This window comes from Saccopteryx leptura, chromosome 7, assembly GCF_036850995.1.
Source record: "Saccopteryx leptura isolate mSacLep1 chromosome 7, mSacLep1_pri_phased_curated, whole genome shotgun sequence".
NCBI lineage: Eukaryota > Metazoa > Chordata > Mammalia > Chiroptera > Emballonuridae > Saccopteryx > Saccopteryx leptura.
The window spans coordinates 83,641,377-83,662,410 of NC_089509.1; the positions used below are offsets into that span (position 1 = coordinate 83,641,377).

Sequence of the window (21,034 nt, forward strand, 5' to 3'; positions counted from 1 at the left end):
GCTTTGCCTGTCTGGGCCATTGCTACATTGCTTGACATCAGAGCTATTTTAGCACGGAGGCAAACCAATAGAGTCATCCTCAGCGTCTGGGCCAACTTTGCTCCAACCATTCAAGCTGTGGCTGTGAGAGTAAGGGAGAGAGTGAGATAGGGGGAGGGGTGCAGAAACAGATGGTTGCCTCCTGTGTACCCTGACCAGGAATTGAACCCAAGACCTCCACACACTAGGCTGATGCTCTACTGCTGAGCCAACCAGCCAGGGCCAGTCAATTTTTGTTTAATGATTTAAGTTGGTCTTAGGGTTCTCTAGTTGATGCTTTTATTCTGCAGAGAATTCTGGGAAACAAGGCTTTCAATTTTCACATTGAATTTAGCTTTACTACATAGATAATTGGTGCTGATACAAAGCCATGGTTGAATTTACACCTTTTTTTTTTTTTTTTTAATTTTTCTGAAGTTAGAAACAGGGAGGTAGTCAGACTCCCGCATGAGCCCGGCCAGGATCCTCCAGGCATGCCCACCAGGGGGCAATGCTCTGCCCATATTGGGCATTGCTCTGTTGCAACCAGAGCCATTCTAGCACCTGAGGCAGAGGCCATAGAGCCATCCTCAGCGCCTGGGCCAACTTTGCCAAGGCTGCGGGAGGGGAAGAGAGAGACAGGAAGGAGAGGGGGAGGGGTGGAGAAGCAGATGGGCACTTCTGTGTGCCCTGGCCAGGAATCAAACCAGGGACTCCTACACGCCAGGCTGATGCTATACCAATGAGCCAACTGGCCAGGGCCTATACTTGTTTATTTTTTTAAGATTTTATTTCAGAGGGGGGACAGAGGACAGGAGGATCAGGAAGCATCAATTCCCATATATGCCTTGACCAGGCAAGCCCAGGGTTTCAAAATGGTGACCTCAGTGTTCCAAGTCTACACTTCCATTTACTGCACCACCATAGGTCAGGCCTTACACTTCATCTTTTTGAAAGAGGCAATAGGCATCTATTTGAGATCCAAAAGAACAGAATCCATTGACAAATGTCCAACCCTGTAGTAAGTGGAAGAAAGCAACGTGGGGACTGGATTAGAGAATAGTTCAGACTGGTCTTGAGGATGGTTGGCTTTAGAAGGAGGGATCTAAAAAGGCATTTCAAAGTTGTGTTAATCTTAGGTGCACAGAAACAGACTTCCTTGAGGCAAAGATAAACTTCCTATTATATGCTGGGGGTGTGACTGCCCACTGTGACCTGCCCAGTTAAGAATTTATGATCAGTTTACCCTGTAGTTTCTTTACATCGAATCCCGTATTTTCATCCACAAAGTTGTACACAGATGCCCGCAGAAATCTAAGTAGTGTTCCAATTAGGAGGTGAAAGAAGGGGTATTTATGGAAACGGTAGGCAAATGAATACATGAACAGAAGGAAGGAATTTCTATAGGTGCATTAAAGCTAACTGATGCTGTTTTTAAAGAAAGTTAATCGGAAGCCCTGGCCTGGTAGCTTGGTTAGTATTGTCCTGATATGCCAAGGTTGCAGGTTCGATGACTGGTCAAGGCACGTAAAAGAAGGGAATGCTTAAGTAAGTGGAACAACAAATTGAACCTTCTAAAAGTTAATTTTTAAATATTTAAAAGTAAAAGAATGTTAATCAGTGGGATAGTCGTATCTGCTTTCTAGATAGCTTTGCAAACATTTTGGAATACAAGGCTGCTTTAGGCCTAGCACAAAGGTTAATTTGCTGACTTCACATTCCAAAGGTTTGAGGAGTAAGAGTTGCAAGGTATTTTCACTGAGATGGCAGCTCCAACTTCAAAAAGTAGCTGCATTTATATTATTTTTCACAATGTTCTAGTCACTGACTGCAGGTTGGTGGGAAGGGCACCATTGCACACAATAATTTTGGGTCCCAGAATCCCATCTGTGGCCCTACTGTCCTCTGGGTGCTTGAAGCACTTTATAATCATATATGAGATGTTATAGCCCAGGTCTAGAAAAGGAGTATTTCGTACCTCACTAGCGTTGATCAGGAAATTCCTACTGATTGGTTTAAAATTCGTCTCCTGGCCTGACCTGTGGTGGTGCAGTAGATAAAGTGTCAACCTGGAACTCTGAGGTTGCCAATTTTAACCCCCATGCTTGCCTTGTCAAGGCACATAGGAGTTGATGCTTCCTGCTTCTTGCCCCTTCTCTCTCTCCCTCTCTGCTCTCTAAAATGAATAAATTTTTTTTTTTTGTATTTTTCTGAAGCTAGACACGGGGAGAGACAGTCAGACAGACTCCCGCATGCGCCCGACCGGGATCCACCCGGCACGCCCACCAGGGGGCGATGCTCTGCCCCTCCGGGGCGTCGCTCTGTTGCAACCAGAGCCACTCGAGCGCCTGGGGCAGAGGCCAAGGAGCCATCCCCAGCGCCCAGGCCATCTTTGCTCCAATGGAGCCTTGGCTGCAGGAGGGGAAGAGAGAGACAGAGAGGAAGGAGAGGGGGAGGGGTGGAGAAGCAGATAGGCGCTTCTCCTGTGTTCCCTGGCCGGGAATCGAACCCGGGACTTCTGCATGCCAGGCCGATGCTCTACCACTGAGCCAGCCAGCCAGGGCAATAAAATATTTTTTAATTAAAATAAAAATACAAAATTTGCCTCCTGGGAGAGGCTGAACAATGAAAATATCTCGAAAGCATTTTTTTCCCAAAAAACTTTTTTAGTGAGAGGAAGTAAAGAGAAGCATCAACTCATAGTTGCGGCACTTTAGTTCATTGATTGCTTATACGTGCCTTGATGGGATAGGGGTGGGCTTGCTTAAGCCAAGACTGTCCCCTTGCTTAAGCCAGCAACCTTGGGCTCAAGCCAGTGACCTCAGGACTTGGAACCTGGGACCTTTGCATCAACATCCCAAGTCAATGCTTATTCTGTGCTACCACACTCAGGCTTCCAAAAATATTTTTAACCCTTTGAGTAGTGAGTTTTTTTCATGCTCACTGGCCCTGGGAGTGTGGCTTTAAAAAAAAAAAAATTAGGTCCAGTTGCAGTTTTATTAACAAAATCATGTTTGATAACCAATTTAGGGAAACAAGGACATACATACATTTGCCTTTTTTAAATGTTGCCTTACACATTTTTTTCTTTCTTTCTTTCTTTTTTATTTATATTTTTCTGAAGTTGGAAACAGGGAGGCAGTCAGACTCCCGCATGCGCCTGACCGGGATCCACCTGGCATGCTCACCAGGGGGCGATGCTCTGTTGCAACCAGAGCCATTCTAGCGCCTGAGGCAGAGGCCACAGAGCCATCCTCAGCACCTGGGCCATCTTTGCTCCAATGGAGCCTTGGCTGCAGGAGGGGAAGAGAGAGACAGAGAGGAAGGAGAGGGGGAGGGGTGGAGAAGCAGATGGGCGCTTCTCCTGTGTGCCCTGGCCGGGAATCGAACGCAGGACTCCTGCACGCCAGGCCGACACTCTACCACTGAACCAACCAGCCAGGGCCTGTCTTACACATTTTTAAAATAAATCAATCGTACTCTGGATGGTTAGGAGGCATGAAGACGTACATGAATTTTCGTACTACTCAAAAAGTAAAATCAAGAAGCAACATTCTAATTTAATATAAAGCTATATTGAACTATAGTTCATTTATACAATCTAGTGTCATGTATCTTATACATTGAGTTTTGTATTTAGATTTTTTGTCTTTTTTTTTTTTTTGTATTCTGAAGTGTGAAGCCAGGAGGCAGAGAGACAGACTCCCGCATGCGCCCAACCGGGATCCACCGGGCATGCCCACCAAGGGGCGATGCTCTGCCCATCCGGGGCCATTGTTCCGCTGCAACTGAAGCCATTCTAGCCCCTGAGGTGGAAGCCATGGAGCCATCCTCAGTGCCTGGGCCAACTTTGCTCCAATGGAGCCTTGGCTGCGGGAGGGGAAGAGAGAGAGAGAGAGGAAGGAGAGGGGGAGGGGTGGAGAAGCAGATGGGCGCTTCTCCTGTGTGTCCTGGTCGGCAATCGAACCAAGGACTTTCACACGTCAGGCCAATGCTCTACCGCTGAGCCAACGGGCCAGGGCCTTGTATTTAGAAATTTTTAATGAACATTTTCAGTTTTTAAAACTGAACACTAGAGCCCTGGCCAGAGAGCTCAGCTGGTTAGAGGATTGTCCCAATGTGCCAAGGTTGCAGGTTCAATCCCCAGTCAGGGCACACATTTACCAATGAATGCATAAATAAGTGAAACCATAAATCAATATTCCTTTCTCTTTCTAAAATCAATAGATTTTTTTAAAAATTAAAGAAAACACTCTTGACCAGGTGGTGGTGCAGTGGATAGAGCGTTGGACTAGGATGCTGAGGACCCAGGTTTGAGACCCCGAGGTCGCCAGCTTAAGTGTGGGCTCATCTGGTTTGAGCAAAGCTCACCAGCTTGAGCCCAAGGTCGCTGGCTCAAGCAAGGGGTCACTCGGTCTGCCGTAACCCCCCTCCCCCCATCAAGGCACATATGAGAAAGCAATCAATGAACAACTAAGGTGCTGCAACAAAGAATTGATGCTTTTCATCTCTCTCCCTTCCTGTCTGTCCCTATCTGTCCCTCTCTCTGACTCTGTCTCTGTCACAAAAAAAAGAAAAGAAAAAACAAAAGACTACCACATAAATTACTTGGCGAAACAAAAAGTCTAAGGCAAGATATATAAATAGGAAACACTGGTTGAGTGCCTTATGCCACTGTAGGCACTATGTGGTGAAAATTTAGTTAATATTTAAGGGACATTTTCTAGGTACTGGCTACTGTTGTAGGTACTTTGCATGTATCAATTGGTTTAATCTTTAAACAACCCTACGAGCTAGGTAACGGTCACTCTCATCTTGCTGATAAGGAACGTGAGGCACAAAGGGGTTAAGGAATAACCAAGATCACTTAGTAGAAAGGGGCAAGGCCAGGATTTGGATTTAGGCAGTTCACCGCTACATAAACTTCACTCTTTATGGCCTGTGCTACTTTGTCAGCTAATTCTAAGCACTTGGTACACATTTCAATCCTGGTGTTAACCACTATCATTGGGGGTATGTATGTATATGTCTGGCAATTAGTAGCTATCTAGCATAGAGTTTGTTGAATTTAACAAATATTAAACTTCATCACAGAACTACATAAATAGCATGATTTAGCCTGACCAGGCGGTGGCGCAGTGGATAGAGCGTCGGACTGGGATGCAGAAGACCCAGGTTCGAGACCCCAAGGTCACCAGCTTGAGCGCGGGCTCATCTGGTTTGAGCAAAAGCCCACCAGCTTGAACCCAAGGTCGCTGGCTCCAGCAAGGGGTTACTCGGTCTACTGAAGGCCCGTGGTCAAGGCACGTATGAGAAAGCAATCAATAAACAACTAAGGTGTTGCAACGCTCAATGAAAAACTAATGATTGCCCTGGCCGGTTGGCTCAGCAGTAGAGCGTCGGCCTAGCGTGCGGAGGACCCGGGTTCGATTCCCGGCCAGGGCACACAGGAGAAGCGCCCATTTGCTTCTCTACCCCTCCGCCACGCCTTCCTCTCTGTCTCTCTCTTCCCCTCCCGCAGCCAAGGCTCCATTGGAGCAGGGATGGCCCGGGCGCTGGGGATGGCTCTGTGGCCTCTGCCCCAGGCGCTGGAGAGGCTCTGGTCGCAACATGGCGACGCCCAGGATGGGCAGAGCGTCGCCCCCTGGTGGGCAGAGCGTCGCCCCATGGTGGGCGTGCCGGGTGGATCCCGGTCGGGCGCATGCGGGAGTCTGTCTGACTGTCTCTCCCTGTTTCCAGCTTCAGAAAAATGGAAAAAAATAAATAAATAAAATCAATTTAAAAACTAATGATTGATGCTTCTCATCTCTCTCCGTTCCTGTCTGTCTGTCCCTGTCTATCCCTCTCTCTGACTCACTGTCTGTCTCTGTAAAAAATAAATAAAAAACAACAACAACAACATAAATAGCATGATTTAGCTATAACAACTAAGGGGAATTAAGATTTGAACCCAGACAGTCCTACTCCAGAGTTGATTACTAATCTTTAATATCAGCTATGAGCTATTTCTTCTTGTGGTCAAATTCAGTTAACTTTTTTTTTTTTTTTTTTTGACAGAGACAGAGAGAAAGAGAGAGGGACAGATAGGGACAGACAGACAGGAAGAGAGAGAGATAAGAAGCATCAATTCTTCATTGCGGCACCTTAGTTGTTCTGTGATTGCTTTCTCATATGTGCCTTGACTGGGTGTCTACAGCAGAGCGAATGACCCCTTGCTCAAGCCAGTGACCTTGGGCTTCAAGCCAGTGACCTTTGGGCTCAAGTCAGCGACTACAGGGTCATGTCTATGACCCCATGCTCAAACCAGTGACCTTACACTCAAGCTGGTGAGGCTGAGCTCAAGCCAGGGACCTCAGGGATTTTGTAACGGGGTCCTCCACATCCCAGTCCGACACTCTATCCACTGTGCCACAGCCTGGTCAGGCCAAAACAAGCCTTTGATCTTGTGCTGCTTATATGCTAGTTTTGCTACATTTGACAAATTACCTAACCACTTTTTTTTTTTTTTTTTTTTTTTTTCCATTTTTTCTGAAGCTGGAAACAGGGAGAGACAGTCAGACAGACTCCCGCATGCGCCCGACCGGGATCCACCCGGCACGCCCACCAGGGGCAACGCTCTGCCCACCAGGGGGCGATGCTCTGCCCATCCTGGGCATCGCCATGTTGCGACCAGAGCCACTCTAGCGCCTGAGGCAGAGGCCACAGAGCCATCCCCAGCGCCCGGGCCATCTTTGCTCCAATGGAGCCTCGGCTGCGGGAGGGGAGGAGAGAGACAGAGAGGAAAGCGCGGCGGAGGGGTGGAGAAGCAAATGGGCGCTTCTCCTGTGTGCCCTGGCCGGGAATCGAACCCGGGTCCTCCGCACGCTAGGCTGACGCTCTACCGCTGAGCCAACCGGCCAGGGCCCTAACCACTTTTAATTTAAGAATTAATACCTAGCAGGGGAGATACCATGATCACAAAGGTGGTTTTCCCAGGGCGAGGCTTATCCATTGCACCCCGGATATGCTGACCCTATGATTTCCCCAAATGTGGGAAACTCGACTGCATAATTTGTGGTAGTGGGGGACTGCGTTCGGGCTCTCCCCTTAATAAATTTTAATTTAAGAATTAACTGTTGCCCTGGCTGGCTGGTTGGCTCAGTGGTAGAGCATCGGCCTGGTGTGCAGGAGTCCCGGGTTCGATTCCCAGCCAGGGCATACAGGAGAAGTGCCCATCTGCTTCTCCACCCCTCCCCCTCTCCTTCCTCTCTGTCTCTCTCTTCCCCTCCCACAACCAAGGCTCCATTGGAGCAAAGTTGGCCTGGGCACTGAGGATGGCTCTATGGCCTCTGCCTCAGGCGCTAGAATGGTTCTGGATGCAACAGAGCAGTGCCCCAGATGGGCAGAGCATCGCCCCCTGGTTGGCATGCTGGGTGGATCCCGGTCGGGCGCATGCGGGAGTCTGTCTGACTGCCTCCCTGTTTCCAACTTCAGAAAAATACAAAAAAAAAAGAAAAGAATTAACTGTAAAAGAAGGGCACTAGCTATCCCTTAACATTTTGAATCAAGCCTGTTATTATTTTTTTTAATTAAATTAAATTAAATTTATTTTTAAGTGAGAGGAGGGGAGATAGATTCCCATATGTTCCCCAACTGGGATCCACCTGGCAACCCCAGTCTGGGGTGATGCTCTGCCCATCTAAGGCCAATACTCATAACTGAGCTATTTTTAGCGCCTGAGGTAGAGGCTCCATGGAGTCATCCTCTGCACCTGGGGCCACACTTGAACCAATTAAGTCACTAGTTGTGGGAGGGAAAGAGAGGGGAAGGGGGAGAGTGAGGGGGATGTAGAGGTATGGGAGAAGTGGATGGTCACTTATCCTGTGTGCCCTGACCAGGAATTGAACCTGGGACATTCACACACCAGATTGATGCTCTACCACTGAGCCAATTGGCCAGGGAAAATTTTAGTTTCAGAATTTAAAAATAGATAATGTGTTCATGTCATTTAAAATTCCAAAGGATGGCTTGACCAGGTGTTGGTGCAGTGGATATAGCGTTAGGCTGGGACACGGAAGACCCAGGTTTGAAACTCTGAGGTCACCAGCTTAAGGATGGGCTCATCTGGTTTAAGCAAGGTTCACCAGCTTGAGCCCAAGGTCGCTAGCTTGAGCAAGAGGGGACTTGCTCTGCTGTAGACTCCTGGTCAAGGCACATATGAAAAAGCAATCAATGAACAACTAAGGTGCCGCACCGAGGAATTGATACTTCTCATCTCTCTCCTTTCCTGTCTGTCTGTCCCTATCTGTCTCTGTCTCTGTGTCTGTCACACACACACAAAATATTCCAAAGGATGTACACTGAAAAGATTTAGAAGTATATATATTGGGCCCTGGCCGGTTGGCTCTCAGCAATAGAGCATCAGCCCGGTGTGTGGAAGTCCCAGGTTCGATTCCTGGCCAGGGCACACAGGAGAAGCACCCATCTGCTTCTCCATCCCTCCCCCTCTCCTTCCTCTCTGTCTCTCTCTCTTCCCCTCCCACAACCAAGGCTCCATTGGAGCAGAGTTGGTCCCGGGCACTGTGGATGGCTCCATGGCCTCTGCCTCAGGCGCTAGAATGTCTCTGGCTGCAACGGAGAAACGCCCCAGATGGGCAGAGCATCGCCCCCTAGTGGGCATGCGGGTGGATCCTGGTCGGGCGCATGTGGAAGTCTGCCTCCCAGTTTCTAACTTCAGGGGGGGGAAAACACACACACACACACACACACACACACACACACATATATGTATACATGTTTATGTATACAAATGTATCTTATGTATATGAAATATATATTTATTTTTCCTTTTTTAAAAAATAAAATAACAATTTTGGCCCTGGCTGCTTGGCTCCGTTTTAGAGTGTCTGCCCAACTTGTGGAAGTCCCAGGTTTGATTCCCGTCAGGGCACACAGGAGAAGTGACCATCTGCTTCTCCACCCCTCCCCCTTCTCTCTCTTTTTCTCTTCCTCTCCCACAGCCACAGCTCAAAAGGTTTGAGCGAGTTGGCCCTGGGCGCTGAGAATGGCTCCATGGCCTCTTCCTCAGGTGCTAGAATGGCTCAGTTGCAGAGCAATGGAGCAGCAGCTTTAGATGAGCAGAGCATTGCCCTTAGTGGGCTTGCCGGGTGGATCCAGGTTGGGGAGCAAGCGAAAGTCTGTCTCTGACTCCCTGCTTCTCACATAATAATAAAAAAATAAAGAATAGCCTGACCAGGCAGTGGCGCAGTGGATAGAGCGTCAGACTGGGATGCAGAAGACCCAGGTCCAAGACCCTGAGGTTGCCAGCTTGAGCGTGGGCTCATCTGGTTTGAGCAAAAATTCACCAGCTTGGACCCAAGGTCACTGGCTCAAGCAAGGGGTTAGTCTGCTGAAGGCCCATAGTCAAGGCACATATGAGAAAGCAATCAATGAGCAACTAAGGTGTCGCAATGCACAACGAAAACTAATGATTGATACTTCTCATCTCTCCATTCCTGTCTGTCTGTCCCTGTCTATCCCTCACTCTGACTCTCTCTCTGTCTCTGTAAAAAAATAAAATTAAATTTAAAAAAATAATAATAATAATAACATTTCATATACACCATTTGGCACCTTGCTTTTTTGTATTAACAATTTGTCTCTGAAATTAATCTTTAAAGTACATAGAGAGCTTTTTCATTCTCTTTATAGCCATATAATATTCCATGATATGGATGAACTATATATAATCTATGCATTCCCCATTGATGAATATTAAGTTCTAATCTTATGCTATTAGCAACACTTCTGCAATGAATAAAATTTTACTTAAATGATTTTGCACATGTGAACAAGTATATCTGTAAGGCAAATTCCTAGACATGTAAATGCTATCCTGAAGGATATATGGATTTTAATCATAGATACACAAACACATATATTTCCAAGTTGCCCTTCATAAAAGTACTACCATTTAACCATCCTATCAGTAACATATGAGACTGCTGATTTATTCCCACCCTTAATAATACAGGAAGTTATAGTTTTTATTTTGCCAATTGGATTTTACTTTTAATTTGTCATTATGAATCAGGGTGAGCTTCTCATGTGATTAAAAGCCATCTCTATTTCTTCTACTGTTAACTGTTCCTTATTGACTGTCAGTATCTTTTGCCCATTTTTCTACTGGGTGATTCACCTTTTATGATTTGTATGATATCTTTATTTATTAGGGAAATTGGTTATTTGTGATAAGATTATCCCTCCATTTGTCATTTTGGCTTTAGTTTCATTTATGTTTTGAACTTGCAAGAAGTCATTTTTGTGTAGTTGAATTAATAAATGCTTTCCATTATGGTTCTGGGTATTATGTTAAACTCTGAAAAGTCTTCTCCAATTTAGGAAATTCTCGAAAAAATGAGGGTTCAGTTCCAGACCACCACAATAAAGTATTATCATACAGCTGGGTTTTGGGTGTTTTTTTTTTCTTCCAGAAACAGAGATAGAGTCAGAGAGAGGGATAGATAGGGACAGACAGACAGGAACGAAGAGAGACGAGAAGCATCAATCATCAGTTTTTCATTGGGACACGTTAGTTGTTCATTGATTGCTTTCTCATATGTGCCTTGACCGGGGGCCTTCAGCAACTGAGTAACCCCTTGCTGGAGCCAGCACCTTGGGTCTTACCTGGTGAGCTTTTGCTCAAACCAGATGAACCTGCGCTCAAGCTGGCGACCTTGGGGTCTTGAACCTGGGTCCTCCGCATCCCAGTCCGATGCTCTGTCCACTGCGCCACCACCTGGTCAGGCAACAGCTGTTTTTAAAAATAAATCATTTGCTGGTAGAGGTTCTTGCTTTCAATTTGTAAAAAAAAAGACAACATTGCCTAGCCTGTGGTGGCGCAGTAGATAGAGCATTGACCTGGAAGACTGAGGTCATTGGTTCAAAATCCTGGGGTTGCCTGGTCAAGGCACATACAACAAGCAAGAAGCAAGCAATGAACAAAGTGAAGCTACTATGATTTGATACTTCTCGCTTGTACCTCGCTTTGTAAAATCAATCAATAAATCTTTTTTTTTTTTTTTTAAGGCAACATCTGTGAAGCACAATAAAGCAAGGCACAACAAACTGAGGAACGCTTGTACTTAAAGTTTCAACCATGGTTTCTTTAGGTATTTTTACTGTTCTTTAAAAAATTTTCAGAAACTAAAATTATATAAAATACTTTAACCTTGGCTTTATCTGGAGATTTTCCTTTTGTAAGAGATAAGGAATGGGTCTACCCTGCCCCCTCTTACAGATTAATCCTAGTTCTTTAGCTGAAGTCTTGCAAAACTCTCTTTCAGTGTCATTTAGCCTGGAAACTTGACTTGGAAAATTTATCAATGGGTACTTACTTGGCTTGAGTATCAGTTCCAAAGGCCAGTTTCTCATAGTAATTTTTTTTTTATTTGTGTGTGATGGTTGATCTTGAGCCTGAGGGGAGCAAGCTGGCTCCAGACTTCTCCAAGTCCACATTTCTTTCTTTTTCTTTTTTAATTAAGTGCGATGTGGGGAGGCAGAGAGACATACTCCTGCATGCGCCTCAACCGGGATCCACCCAGCAAGTCCCCCACAGGGCAATGCTCTGCCCATCTTGGGCCGCTCCTCCATTTGCTCAGCAACTGAGCCATCCATCCTCAGTGCCTGGGGCCAACTCGCTCAAACCATTTGAGCCATGGCTGCGGGAGAAGATAGAGATAAGGAGGAGGAGGATGGGTGGAGAAGTAGACCGTTGCTTCTCCGGTGTGCCCTGACCCGAAATCAAACCCAGGACTTCCACACGTCTGGCCAATGCTCTACCGCTGAGCCAACTGGCCAGGGCCTGAGTCCACATTTCTTTTTTTTTTTTTTTCTGTATTTTTCTGAAGCCGGAAACAGGGAGAGACAATCAGACAGACTCCCGCATGCGCCCGACCGGGATCCACCCCGCACGCCCACCAGGGGCGATGCTCTGCCCCTCCGGGGTGTCGCTCTGTTGCGACCAGAGCCACTCTAGCGCCTGGGGCAGAGGCCGAGGAGCCATCCCCAGCGCCTGGGCCATCTTTGCCCCAATGGAGCCTCAGCTGCGGGAGGGGAAGAGAGAGACAGAGAGGAAGGAGAGGGGGAGGGGTGGAGAAGCAGGTGGGTGCTTCTCCTGTGTGCCCTGGCCGGGAATCGAACCCGGGACTTCTGCACGCCAGGCCGAAGCTCTACCACTGAGCAAACTGGCCAGGGCTAGTCCACATTTCTTTACCTTCAATTCTTACATGTCCAAAGACAAGGAACCATAGACAAGCCTTTGTAGGAGGGTAATTATTATAGTACTTTTAAGTCATTCATTTTTAAAAAATTTTTTATTTATTCATTTTTAGAGAGAGAGGAGAGAGAAAAGGGGGAAGGAGCAGAAAGCATCAACTCCCATATGTGCCTTGACCAGGCAAACCCGGGGTTTGAACAGGCGACCTCAGCATTCCAGGTCGACACTTTATCCATTGCATCACCACAGGTCAGGCCATTTTTTTTTTTATTATTATTTAATTTATTCATTTTAGAGAGGAGAGGGAGAGACAGAGAGAGAGAAAGAGAGGAGAGACAGAGAGAGAGAAGGGGGAGGAGCTGGAAGCATCAACTCCCATATGTGCCTTGACCAGGCAAGCTCAGGGTTTTGAACCAACGACCTCAACATTTCCAGGTCGACGCTTTATCCACTGCGCCACCACAGGTCAGGCCAGGCCATTTGTTTTTAACGAGTCAATCCCTGTTCTAGGCACTGGGGATACAGGAATGAATAAGATAGGAGGAGATAGAAATAAACAAACTAAATTAATAGCATAATTTTGGTAGACACTAGAGTCAATAAACTAAAGATAGAAACATTTTATGAGAAACATTAGGTGCCCTACTGAAAAGAGGAAATGATAATAGTTTATTATGAATTTTTTCCTGATCACCCCTTTCCTTCTTGAAAGTTCAGGAACTATTATATTAGTTATATAGTGCTGCATAATAAATGATCCCAAACTTAGTGTCTTAGCATAATGATAAACATCTCAGAGTATCCATAGGTTGGAAATTTGGGAGCAGCTTATTTGGGTAGTCCTAGATTGGGAGGTTGTCATAAGGCTGCCATCATCTGAAGGCTTGACTGGGGCCAGTCGTCAAACTTCCAAGATGGTTCACTAATATGCTGACAAGTTGATGCTAGCTTTTGCCGGGAGCCTCAGTTACTCAAAACCTTTTCCCCTCATAAGGTTGCCTGAGTGTTCTTACACATGGCAGCTTTCTCATCCAGAACAGATAAGCTAAGAGAGCAAGGCAGAAGCCACAATGTCTTTTTTTAAAAAATTTTATTTATTTATGTATTTTTTAGAGACAGAGAGTGAGTCAGAGAGAGGGACAGACAGGGACGGAGAGAGATGAGAAGCATCAATCATTAGTTTTTCATTGCGTGTTGCAACACCTTAGTTGTTCATTGATTGCTTTCTCATATGTGCCTTGACCGCAGGCCTTCAGCAGACCGAGTAACCCCTTGTTGGACCCAGCGACCTTGGGTTCAAGCTGGTGGGCTTTTGCTCAAACCAGATGAGCCCGCGCTCAAGCTGGCGACCTCGGGGTCTCGAACCTGGGTCCTCTGCATCCCAGTCCGACGCTCTATCCACTGTGCCACCACCTGGTCAGGCCACAATGTCTTTTATGACCTACATAACATCGGAAGTCACACATCATTTTCACTGTATTCTATTGGCTATACAGGTCAGCTCAGGGTGTAAATACTACCAGAAGATAATTATCATTGAGGGCCATCTTGCTGGCTGGCTACCATATCAATGATTCGGTCAAATATTTTAGAGAAATGAAGTGCCATGGGAGTTTAATATCACAGTCATCTGTAGTCAAAGTTGTCTAAGCTTGAACTCTTTCTAAATCCAAATAATTTTGTCTATAACAACTTTCATAAAATAATTTTCAAATATGTTGAAAATGTGTGAAACCCTACATAGGCACTAATTTGTTCAACTATGAACATACATCCCCATGCTTCCCTGTTGCTTCAGCTTTGCTTGGTCTGCCATGTAATCTCCTGTATCCCCACATATAAATGTTACCCCTACTTTAAGGCATATTTCACCTACTTCATGAATTATTCACAGTGTGTCCGCTTTTCTCTTATGCTGGCTTCTTTCAAGCCGAGATGGTCGACAGAGTCCCAGACTTGGCAATGTTCAGTGGCAGAGAAAAGGGACCACCTTTTTTGGTATCTCCTCAAGAGCAAGAAAACCTTTCCCCAAAGTGTCTTATCAGGTATTCTTTCATATCTCCTTAGGCTAAATTGGAGTCACATGTTTATTCTTAAACAAAACATTAGCTTCTCAGACCAGTAGGAATTTGTACTTCAGCTAGAGATGGGTTTCCTATCCTCAGCTAGGTAGGGAAAGATGGATACTGAGCAAGATCAAAGTCTATTTGGAAAGAACACATATAAGGAGAAGGATTGCAAATAGGCAACCAACAGGGGCTGCTTCAACACTGAATACCTTTTGCTTTGTAGTATAGTAGTTTACATTCCCCCTTTCCCATTCATTTTTAAGCTGTTTGAGGAAAAGCGTCCATACTTCTTACTCATGTTTCTCAGCACCTGCTCAGTGCCTTACTACACGTAATAGGCATTCACTATTTTATTTGGATTAAAAAATTCCCCACGGACAGAGCAGCTCCCTTGCTGCGATCTATTGAAAGTCAGCCCTTGACACAAGGGTTTGTTTTATATGTTTTAAAAAAATTACAAAAAAAAAAATTCCCCACGGAGAATTTCACATTAGATTTTTGAAATTACCTATGGTACTTTGGATTTATAAAACAGTTTCATCTAAAATTTTGAGAATTTCAGGAATATTTAATAATTTTATATTTGTGTTCATACTCTATGAAATAGAGGGTAAGAACTACAGTGAATAATTTCATTATGAATAAAGAAACTTTTCTTTGATAGCTTGTTGAAAGTCTTACAGTCAATAGGCAAGAGAATCGAGATTTTCTGAATCCCAGCCCAGAGTTACGGTATTTCCATTTGTCTATGTTGCCTTTGAAAGACTACTTCTTCTTTAACCAAAATATTTCAGTAACCCACAATTACATGTGACTATTATTACTAATCATGCCCCCTTTACTTTCTCCCCCCTCAAAATTAACCCTGGTTATAAAATTATTTGTGTTTAAAGGTCATAATCAGCCAACTGACAGAGGAATTAAAATGTGAAGGTTATGAGCTAGAAACATTTCAACCCTAAAGAACAAGGTTCTTCCTCTGAACAAGGCCAGAATCGACATCACAGTGCAACTTTAGTAGACTTTTCAAAGAGATGAATGTCTACTTTGTTCCTGAATTTAAAACCTACTTATTCCCTTTTTCTCTTGTTCTTCTCAGATGCACTGTAATAGTATAATAAATCTGAACTTAAGAAAATATTAAGGAGAGCCCCTTCAACAATAGGTAACTAATATTTACAGCTCAGGGGCACACAATAGGGGAAATTTTAAAATGATCCTGGGAGGTGAGGTTGTCCACAGACTGACAGACCTACTTAGGACTCTGCTAGCCACATCTATCCCCATCTCTCTTAGGAGGCAATATTTGGGTGCCACTTGTCTTAGATTTTCATTGTATTTATAGTAAGAGAATTGGTGATTTGCAGATCTCCATTGCTAGACACAAAACAGTTTATGGTTAAAAACTAGGCCTTTTCATTCTTCTACTTAAGTGCTGAACACATAGTGGGGCTTGATAAATATTTGTTGAATGAATAAACTTTTGGCGTCTAGAAGATAGTGATGAAATGAAGAGTTCAGTCTTTGCTTTTGTAAAGTTACAAGTCTAGACATATTCCAGAAAGAAGGAATCTTACTTAAGGTAAACCAACTTCCTATTGTCAAACCCCTTTGAGCAAAATTCCAAGTATCTGATAATAACTCAGTTTTGCACCCACTCAATTTAACCAATCTCGCCTCTCGAATCCTCACATAGTTCTCCTCTCAGCGTTCTCATAGACATTTAGGCGTATTTGATGGGATATCTTATATTTTATTCTCTTGGAAATCACCCTACTGTATGCACTCTTTATTGCTCTGAACTGTCTTCCCATTTGGTATCTAAGTCCTCTCTCATCCCAGATCAAAGATTTAAGGAGGAAACAAACAAACAAACAAACAGAAAAAGGTTTGCCAAAACTGCCATGATCTCATGACTAAAGGAAACACTTAAAACTCGCAACAAAGGAAATCTGAAATCCTGTATGTACAACTCCCACCATCTGTCAAGAGGCATTCATTTTCTCCTCATGCTTTCTGACTTTCAAAAATATACGAGCTAATTTTGTCTGTCTAGCGCACAATACCAGATGTCCACTCTATCTCGGATAATTGGCATCTGAGTCTTTTATCTACGCAAACAAACTTGTCATTGAAAAGGTCCTTGGCTTTGAAGTCAGTGGATGGTGAAAATATCTGACACGCTAAGTAAGCCCCAGTCTGATTTGAGACTGGGTTGATTTCATGCCAGGTCTTTGGAATTTTCCCAGCCTGTTGATCCTAGGTGGTTTTCGGGACAGAATTATGCTTCTCTAGGTTTGCGTTTGAGCAAGAGTTTTACTGTAACGGCGGCCACGGTGCAAGCCCGGTCCTCCCAGCGTAACTAAGGAGGTACACGCAGAGCCAGCACAGTCCCGCAGCGGCCCTGTGCGCCCGCCTGCGAACTCCGTCCTAGCCACTATCGGCCCCGCCACCCACCTCAGACCGCCGCCTGGAACTCGCCGGCGGCTCTTTTTCCTCCTTCGGCCAATTGGCTCTTTCCGGGACTCCTCCCGGTCTTCCCGCCCTGCCCTGCGCGGACTACGGCTGTTCCGCCAGGCGCTGCCCCTCCCCAGCTCCCGAACCCAGAGCACCGCCCCGCCCCGCCCCGCCCCCCGTGCAGGCAGCCGTCCTCTACATCCGGGTACCGTCTCCAGCCGCCTAGACTCTGGCACTATGGTCATGGCGGAGGGTACGGCAGTGCTGAGGCGGAACAGGCCGGGCACCAAAGCGCAGGTACCATCTTTCCCCCTTTTCTGCCGGGGGACTGTCGGAGCCGAGCCGCGCCGCGCCGCACCTGGCAGTTGGCCGCCCCTACGAGGAGGTTGGGCCGGGGCGGCAGGCGGGGGCACTGGTGCCCGGCCTGCTCTTCCGGAGCGCAGCCCCTCGGTCTGGCCGAGGCTTAGGCGGCGGCGCCGGCCTCGACCGGTGAGGCCTGCGGAGCCCCAACGGGAGGGCGGGCGGGCGTGAGCGGCGAATGGGGGCCGCGGGCGGTGATCGCCGAGGCCGGAGACTGGGACACTGTCAGCAGGCTCTGCTTCTCTCTTCTCCCCTGAACCCCAGTTGACCTGCGTCGGAGGAGTTCAGCCGGCCAGGTGGAGACCCCGCGGGTCGGGCTGCCGGGCTGGGAGGGCGTGTAAACACAGCCCACCTCGTCTTGGCTTCTATTTCTTACCCGGCTTGTGACGTACCTGCCCTGCTTCTCCCATGCAGCTGGTCTAGCCGGATCCGGGTGGCGATCGTTTACTATTTACTACTCTTGCTGCTTGCCTTTGGCCACTTCTCGCTGCAGCTGTGCTCTGGTCCAACAAGTTTTCATCGTCAGGTTGCGACTTGTTAGATATCATTCCTTGTGAATTTCCTTCTTAGTAGGTGTGAAGCGCAGTTAGGGAATGACCTGATTATAATTTTATTAGCGTTCAGGATAATAATCGGGTGGGTTGGTGTTTTTAGGTATTCGTTCTTAGAATTTGCAAAAGAGGAATGCCTCACGTTCTTTAAAAAATCAATAGGCATTTCGACTTGATCGGGTCCGTCTGCCAGCCGAAATGGCTTGCTATTGAATGAGTACATGATCTAAAATTAGAAGAGGTGTCTTAAAATGTGGTTTTAAAAAAAAAGGATGTAAGCGAATAATAATTTTAAAAAAACCCAGAAAACAATCATGGAGCTATGACCATATGCCAGAGAATAGCTTTTTATATCTTGCACAGAATTTTGAAAAGGGAGTCCTTTCAAAGGGATCTTTTAGATCCAGACACCTTCCCTGATCCATGTTACAGATAAGAAAACCATAGCCCAGAAAATCCACTGCACTGTTCAAGGTTATATAGATTTGCATTCTTAGTTCAGCGGTGACCTTTTTTCTTTAACAGCTTGCTTCTAGTACTGAATTTTAGAAAATTGAGTTTGAAAAGCCTTATTAGAGTCACATTATGCTGTAAGTTGCTCTGGCAGTTTCATGGTCGTACTACTGGGAATTTCTTTTTTAGGTTTTCTTTTTATCTTTTCCAAACTTTCTTTAGTATAAATGCTCTCTTGGATACCTTTACTTCTTATTCTGTGGAGACATTGTTTTTTATTTTTATTTTATTATATGATCAACTTTTATATAAATATTTTTATGTTGAGAAGTGGACTTTTCTACTCTCATTTTGAGAATCGTTATCCATTTTTAAAGTTCTTCTTTTTTCTTCTTTTCCAAGTGAGAGGAGGGGAGGTAGAGAGACAGACTCCTGCTTGTGCCCCCACTGGGATCCACTGCCAACCCTCGTCTGGGGCCAGTGCTCTGCCCATCTTGGGCCATGCTTTCAACAGAGCTATTTGCAGTGCCTGAGGCAGAGGCTCCTTGGAGCCATCCTCAGCGCCTGAGGCTGATGCACTTGAACCAATGGAGCCATAGCTGTGACAGTAAGGGAGAGAGAGAGAAGAAAAGAAAAGAAAAGAAAAGAGAAGAGAAGAGAAGAGAAGAGAAGAGAAGAGAAGAGAAAAGAGAGAACAGAGGGAGGGGTGGGGAAGCAGATGGTTGCTTCTCCTGTGTGCTCTGACCAGGAATCAAACCTGGGACATCCAAATGCCAGGTTGATGTTCTACCACTGAGCCAACCAGCCAGGGCCTAAAATTCTTTTTTCTAAAGATTCTATTTATTGATTTTACAGAGAGAGGAGAGAGAGGAGGGAGGAACGAGAAGTATCCACATATAGTTGCTACCACTCTAGGTGCACATTGCTTGCTTGTTGCATGTGCCCTGACCCAGGGAGCCCAAGGTTCAGAACCAGTGACCTCAGCCTTCCAGGTCAACACTCTATCCACTGTGCCACCAGGGGCCAGGCAGTTAGCCATTTTTACTTACTCAAAAGTTCTGAAGTTTGAAAAGAAAGAAAATAATTTATTTTAACTTAATATTGTAACACTTCTGTCTGCTATGTTATGAGTAAGACACATATAAGAAAGCCCCTTAGTTTTCCCCCACATTGCCGTAGGTCAGGGTTGTTAAATAAAATGTGATAGGAAAAATTAAGGTTAAAAAAAATAGACTGCTTAAGGAGCATTCTGTCCTATTCCTTGTCTGTCACACTCATTTCCTTAGGTGAAATGGGTCTACATTAAGGTATCTTATTTAGAGCTATAATAGAGTAGGTAGAGTATCTTTCTACTTTTTTTAAAATTGGTTATATTGGGTTATTGGCACATAGTTGGTTTTCAATAAATATTTATTGACTGAATTAGATGGGAACATTTATTAAGCCAGTTATTTGGTTCCTCCTTTTTGTTTTAATATATTTTTAAAAATTTATTCATTTTAGAGAGTAGAGAGAGAGGGAGAGAGGAAAAGAGGGAAAGGGGAGGAGCAGGAAGCATCAACTCCCACATGCACTTTGACCAGGCAAGTCCAGGGTTTTGAACCATCAACCTCAGTGTTTCCAGGTTGACGCTTTATCAACTGTGCCACCACAGGTCAGGCCATGGTTCCTCCTTTTAATGTTAAAGTATATCACAGTTATGATGAGGCAGAATATTTAATTCCTAGTTAACATTTTTTACATCTTTTCTGTATATTACTATGTGTTTTCTAATATTTTAATAAATATGCTACAAACTAAAAATTTTAATGGCAAGTTATGCAAAGTATATTGATAGAAACATTATTAAGTATAAGTCATATAAGAAGAATTTTAAAATTACTCTTTAATAATATTTTTAATTTTTTTTTTTTGGATCTTTCTGAAGCTGGAAACAGGGAGAGACAGTCAGACAGACTCCCGCATGCGCCCAACAGGGATCCACCCGGCACGCCCACCAGGGGGCGACGCTCTGCCCACCAGGGGGCGATGCTCTGTTGCGACCAGAGCCACTCTAGCGCCTGGGGCAGAGGCCAAGGAGCCATCCCCAGCGCCCGGGCCATCTTTGCTCCAATGGAGCCTCGGCTGCGGGAGGGGAAGAGAGAGACAGAGAGGAAGGAGAGGGGGAGAGGTGGAGAAGCAGATGGGCGCTTCTCCTGTGTGCCCTGGCCGGGAATCGAACCTGGGACTTCTGCACGCCAGGCCGACGCTCTACCACTGAGCCAACCGGCCAGAGCATAATAATAATATTTTTTAAAAGTTAATATTTAGCCTGACCAGGTGGTGGCGAAGTGGATAGAGCATTCACCTGGGATGTTGAGGACCCAGGGTTTGAAACCCTGAGGTTGCCTGCTTAAGCATTGGCTCACCTGGCTTGAGCGCGGGCTTACCAGCTTGAGAGCAGGGTTGCCAGCTTGAGTGCGGGGTCATAACATGACTCCATGGCCACTGGCTTGAGCCCAAAGGTCCCTGGCTTGAAGCCCAAGGTCGCTTGGCTTGAGCAAGGGGTCACTGGCTCGGCTGGAGCGCCCTGGTCAAGGCACATATAAGAAAGCAATTGGCCCTGGCCGGTTGGCTCAGTGGTAGAGCGTTGGCCTGGCATGCAGGAGTCCTGGGTTCGATTCCCGGCCAGGGCACACAGGAGAAGCGCCCATCTACTTCTCCACCCCTCCCCCTCTCCTTCCTCTCTGTCTCTCTCTTCCCTTCCCGCAGCCAAGGCTCCATTGGAGCAGAGTTGGCCCGGGTGCTGAGGATGGCTCTATGGCCTCTGCCTCAGGTGCTAGAATGGCTCTGGTTGCAACAGAGCGGTGCCCCAGATGGGCAGAGCATCG

General features: G+C 45.8%; 1 protein-coding gene, 2 non-coding genes and 1 pseudogene across 4 annotated transcripts in view; 2 read left to right on the forward strand and 2 right to left on the reverse strand.

Moving 5' to 3' along the window:
• LOC136378931 (MOB-like protein phocein) overlaps positions 1 to 21,034 on the forward strand; it is a 64,251-nt gene that overhangs the window by 2,362 nt on the left and 40,855 nt on the right. The window contains exon 1 of one of the 2 annotated variants that reach the window (XM_066346364.1): positions 16,956 to 17,097. The exons of the other annotated variant lie outside the window; for it this stretch is intronic. Coding sequence (XP_066202461.1) covers positions 17,038 to 17,097 — 60 coding nt within the window. The 5' untranslated portion in view covers positions 16,956 to 17,037. Of the gene's footprint in view, positions 1 to 16,955; positions 17,098 to 21,034 lie in introns of those variants that run through there. 2 annotated transcript variants of the gene reach the window in all.
• Positions 6,944 to 7,106, forward strand: LOC136379295 (U1 spliceosomal RNA). Its single transcript, XR_010746768.1, has one exon. It is a non-coding gene; the product is annotated as a U1 spliceosomal RNA (small nuclear RNA).
• LOC136379270 (small nucleolar RNA SNORA38) lies at positions 11,448 to 11,540 on the reverse strand (annotated as a pseudogene).
• Positions 12,195 to 12,327, reverse strand: LOC136379269 (small nucleolar RNA SNORA38). Its single transcript, XR_010746748.1, has one exon. It is a non-coding gene; the product is annotated as a small nucleolar RNA SNORA38 (small nucleolar RNA).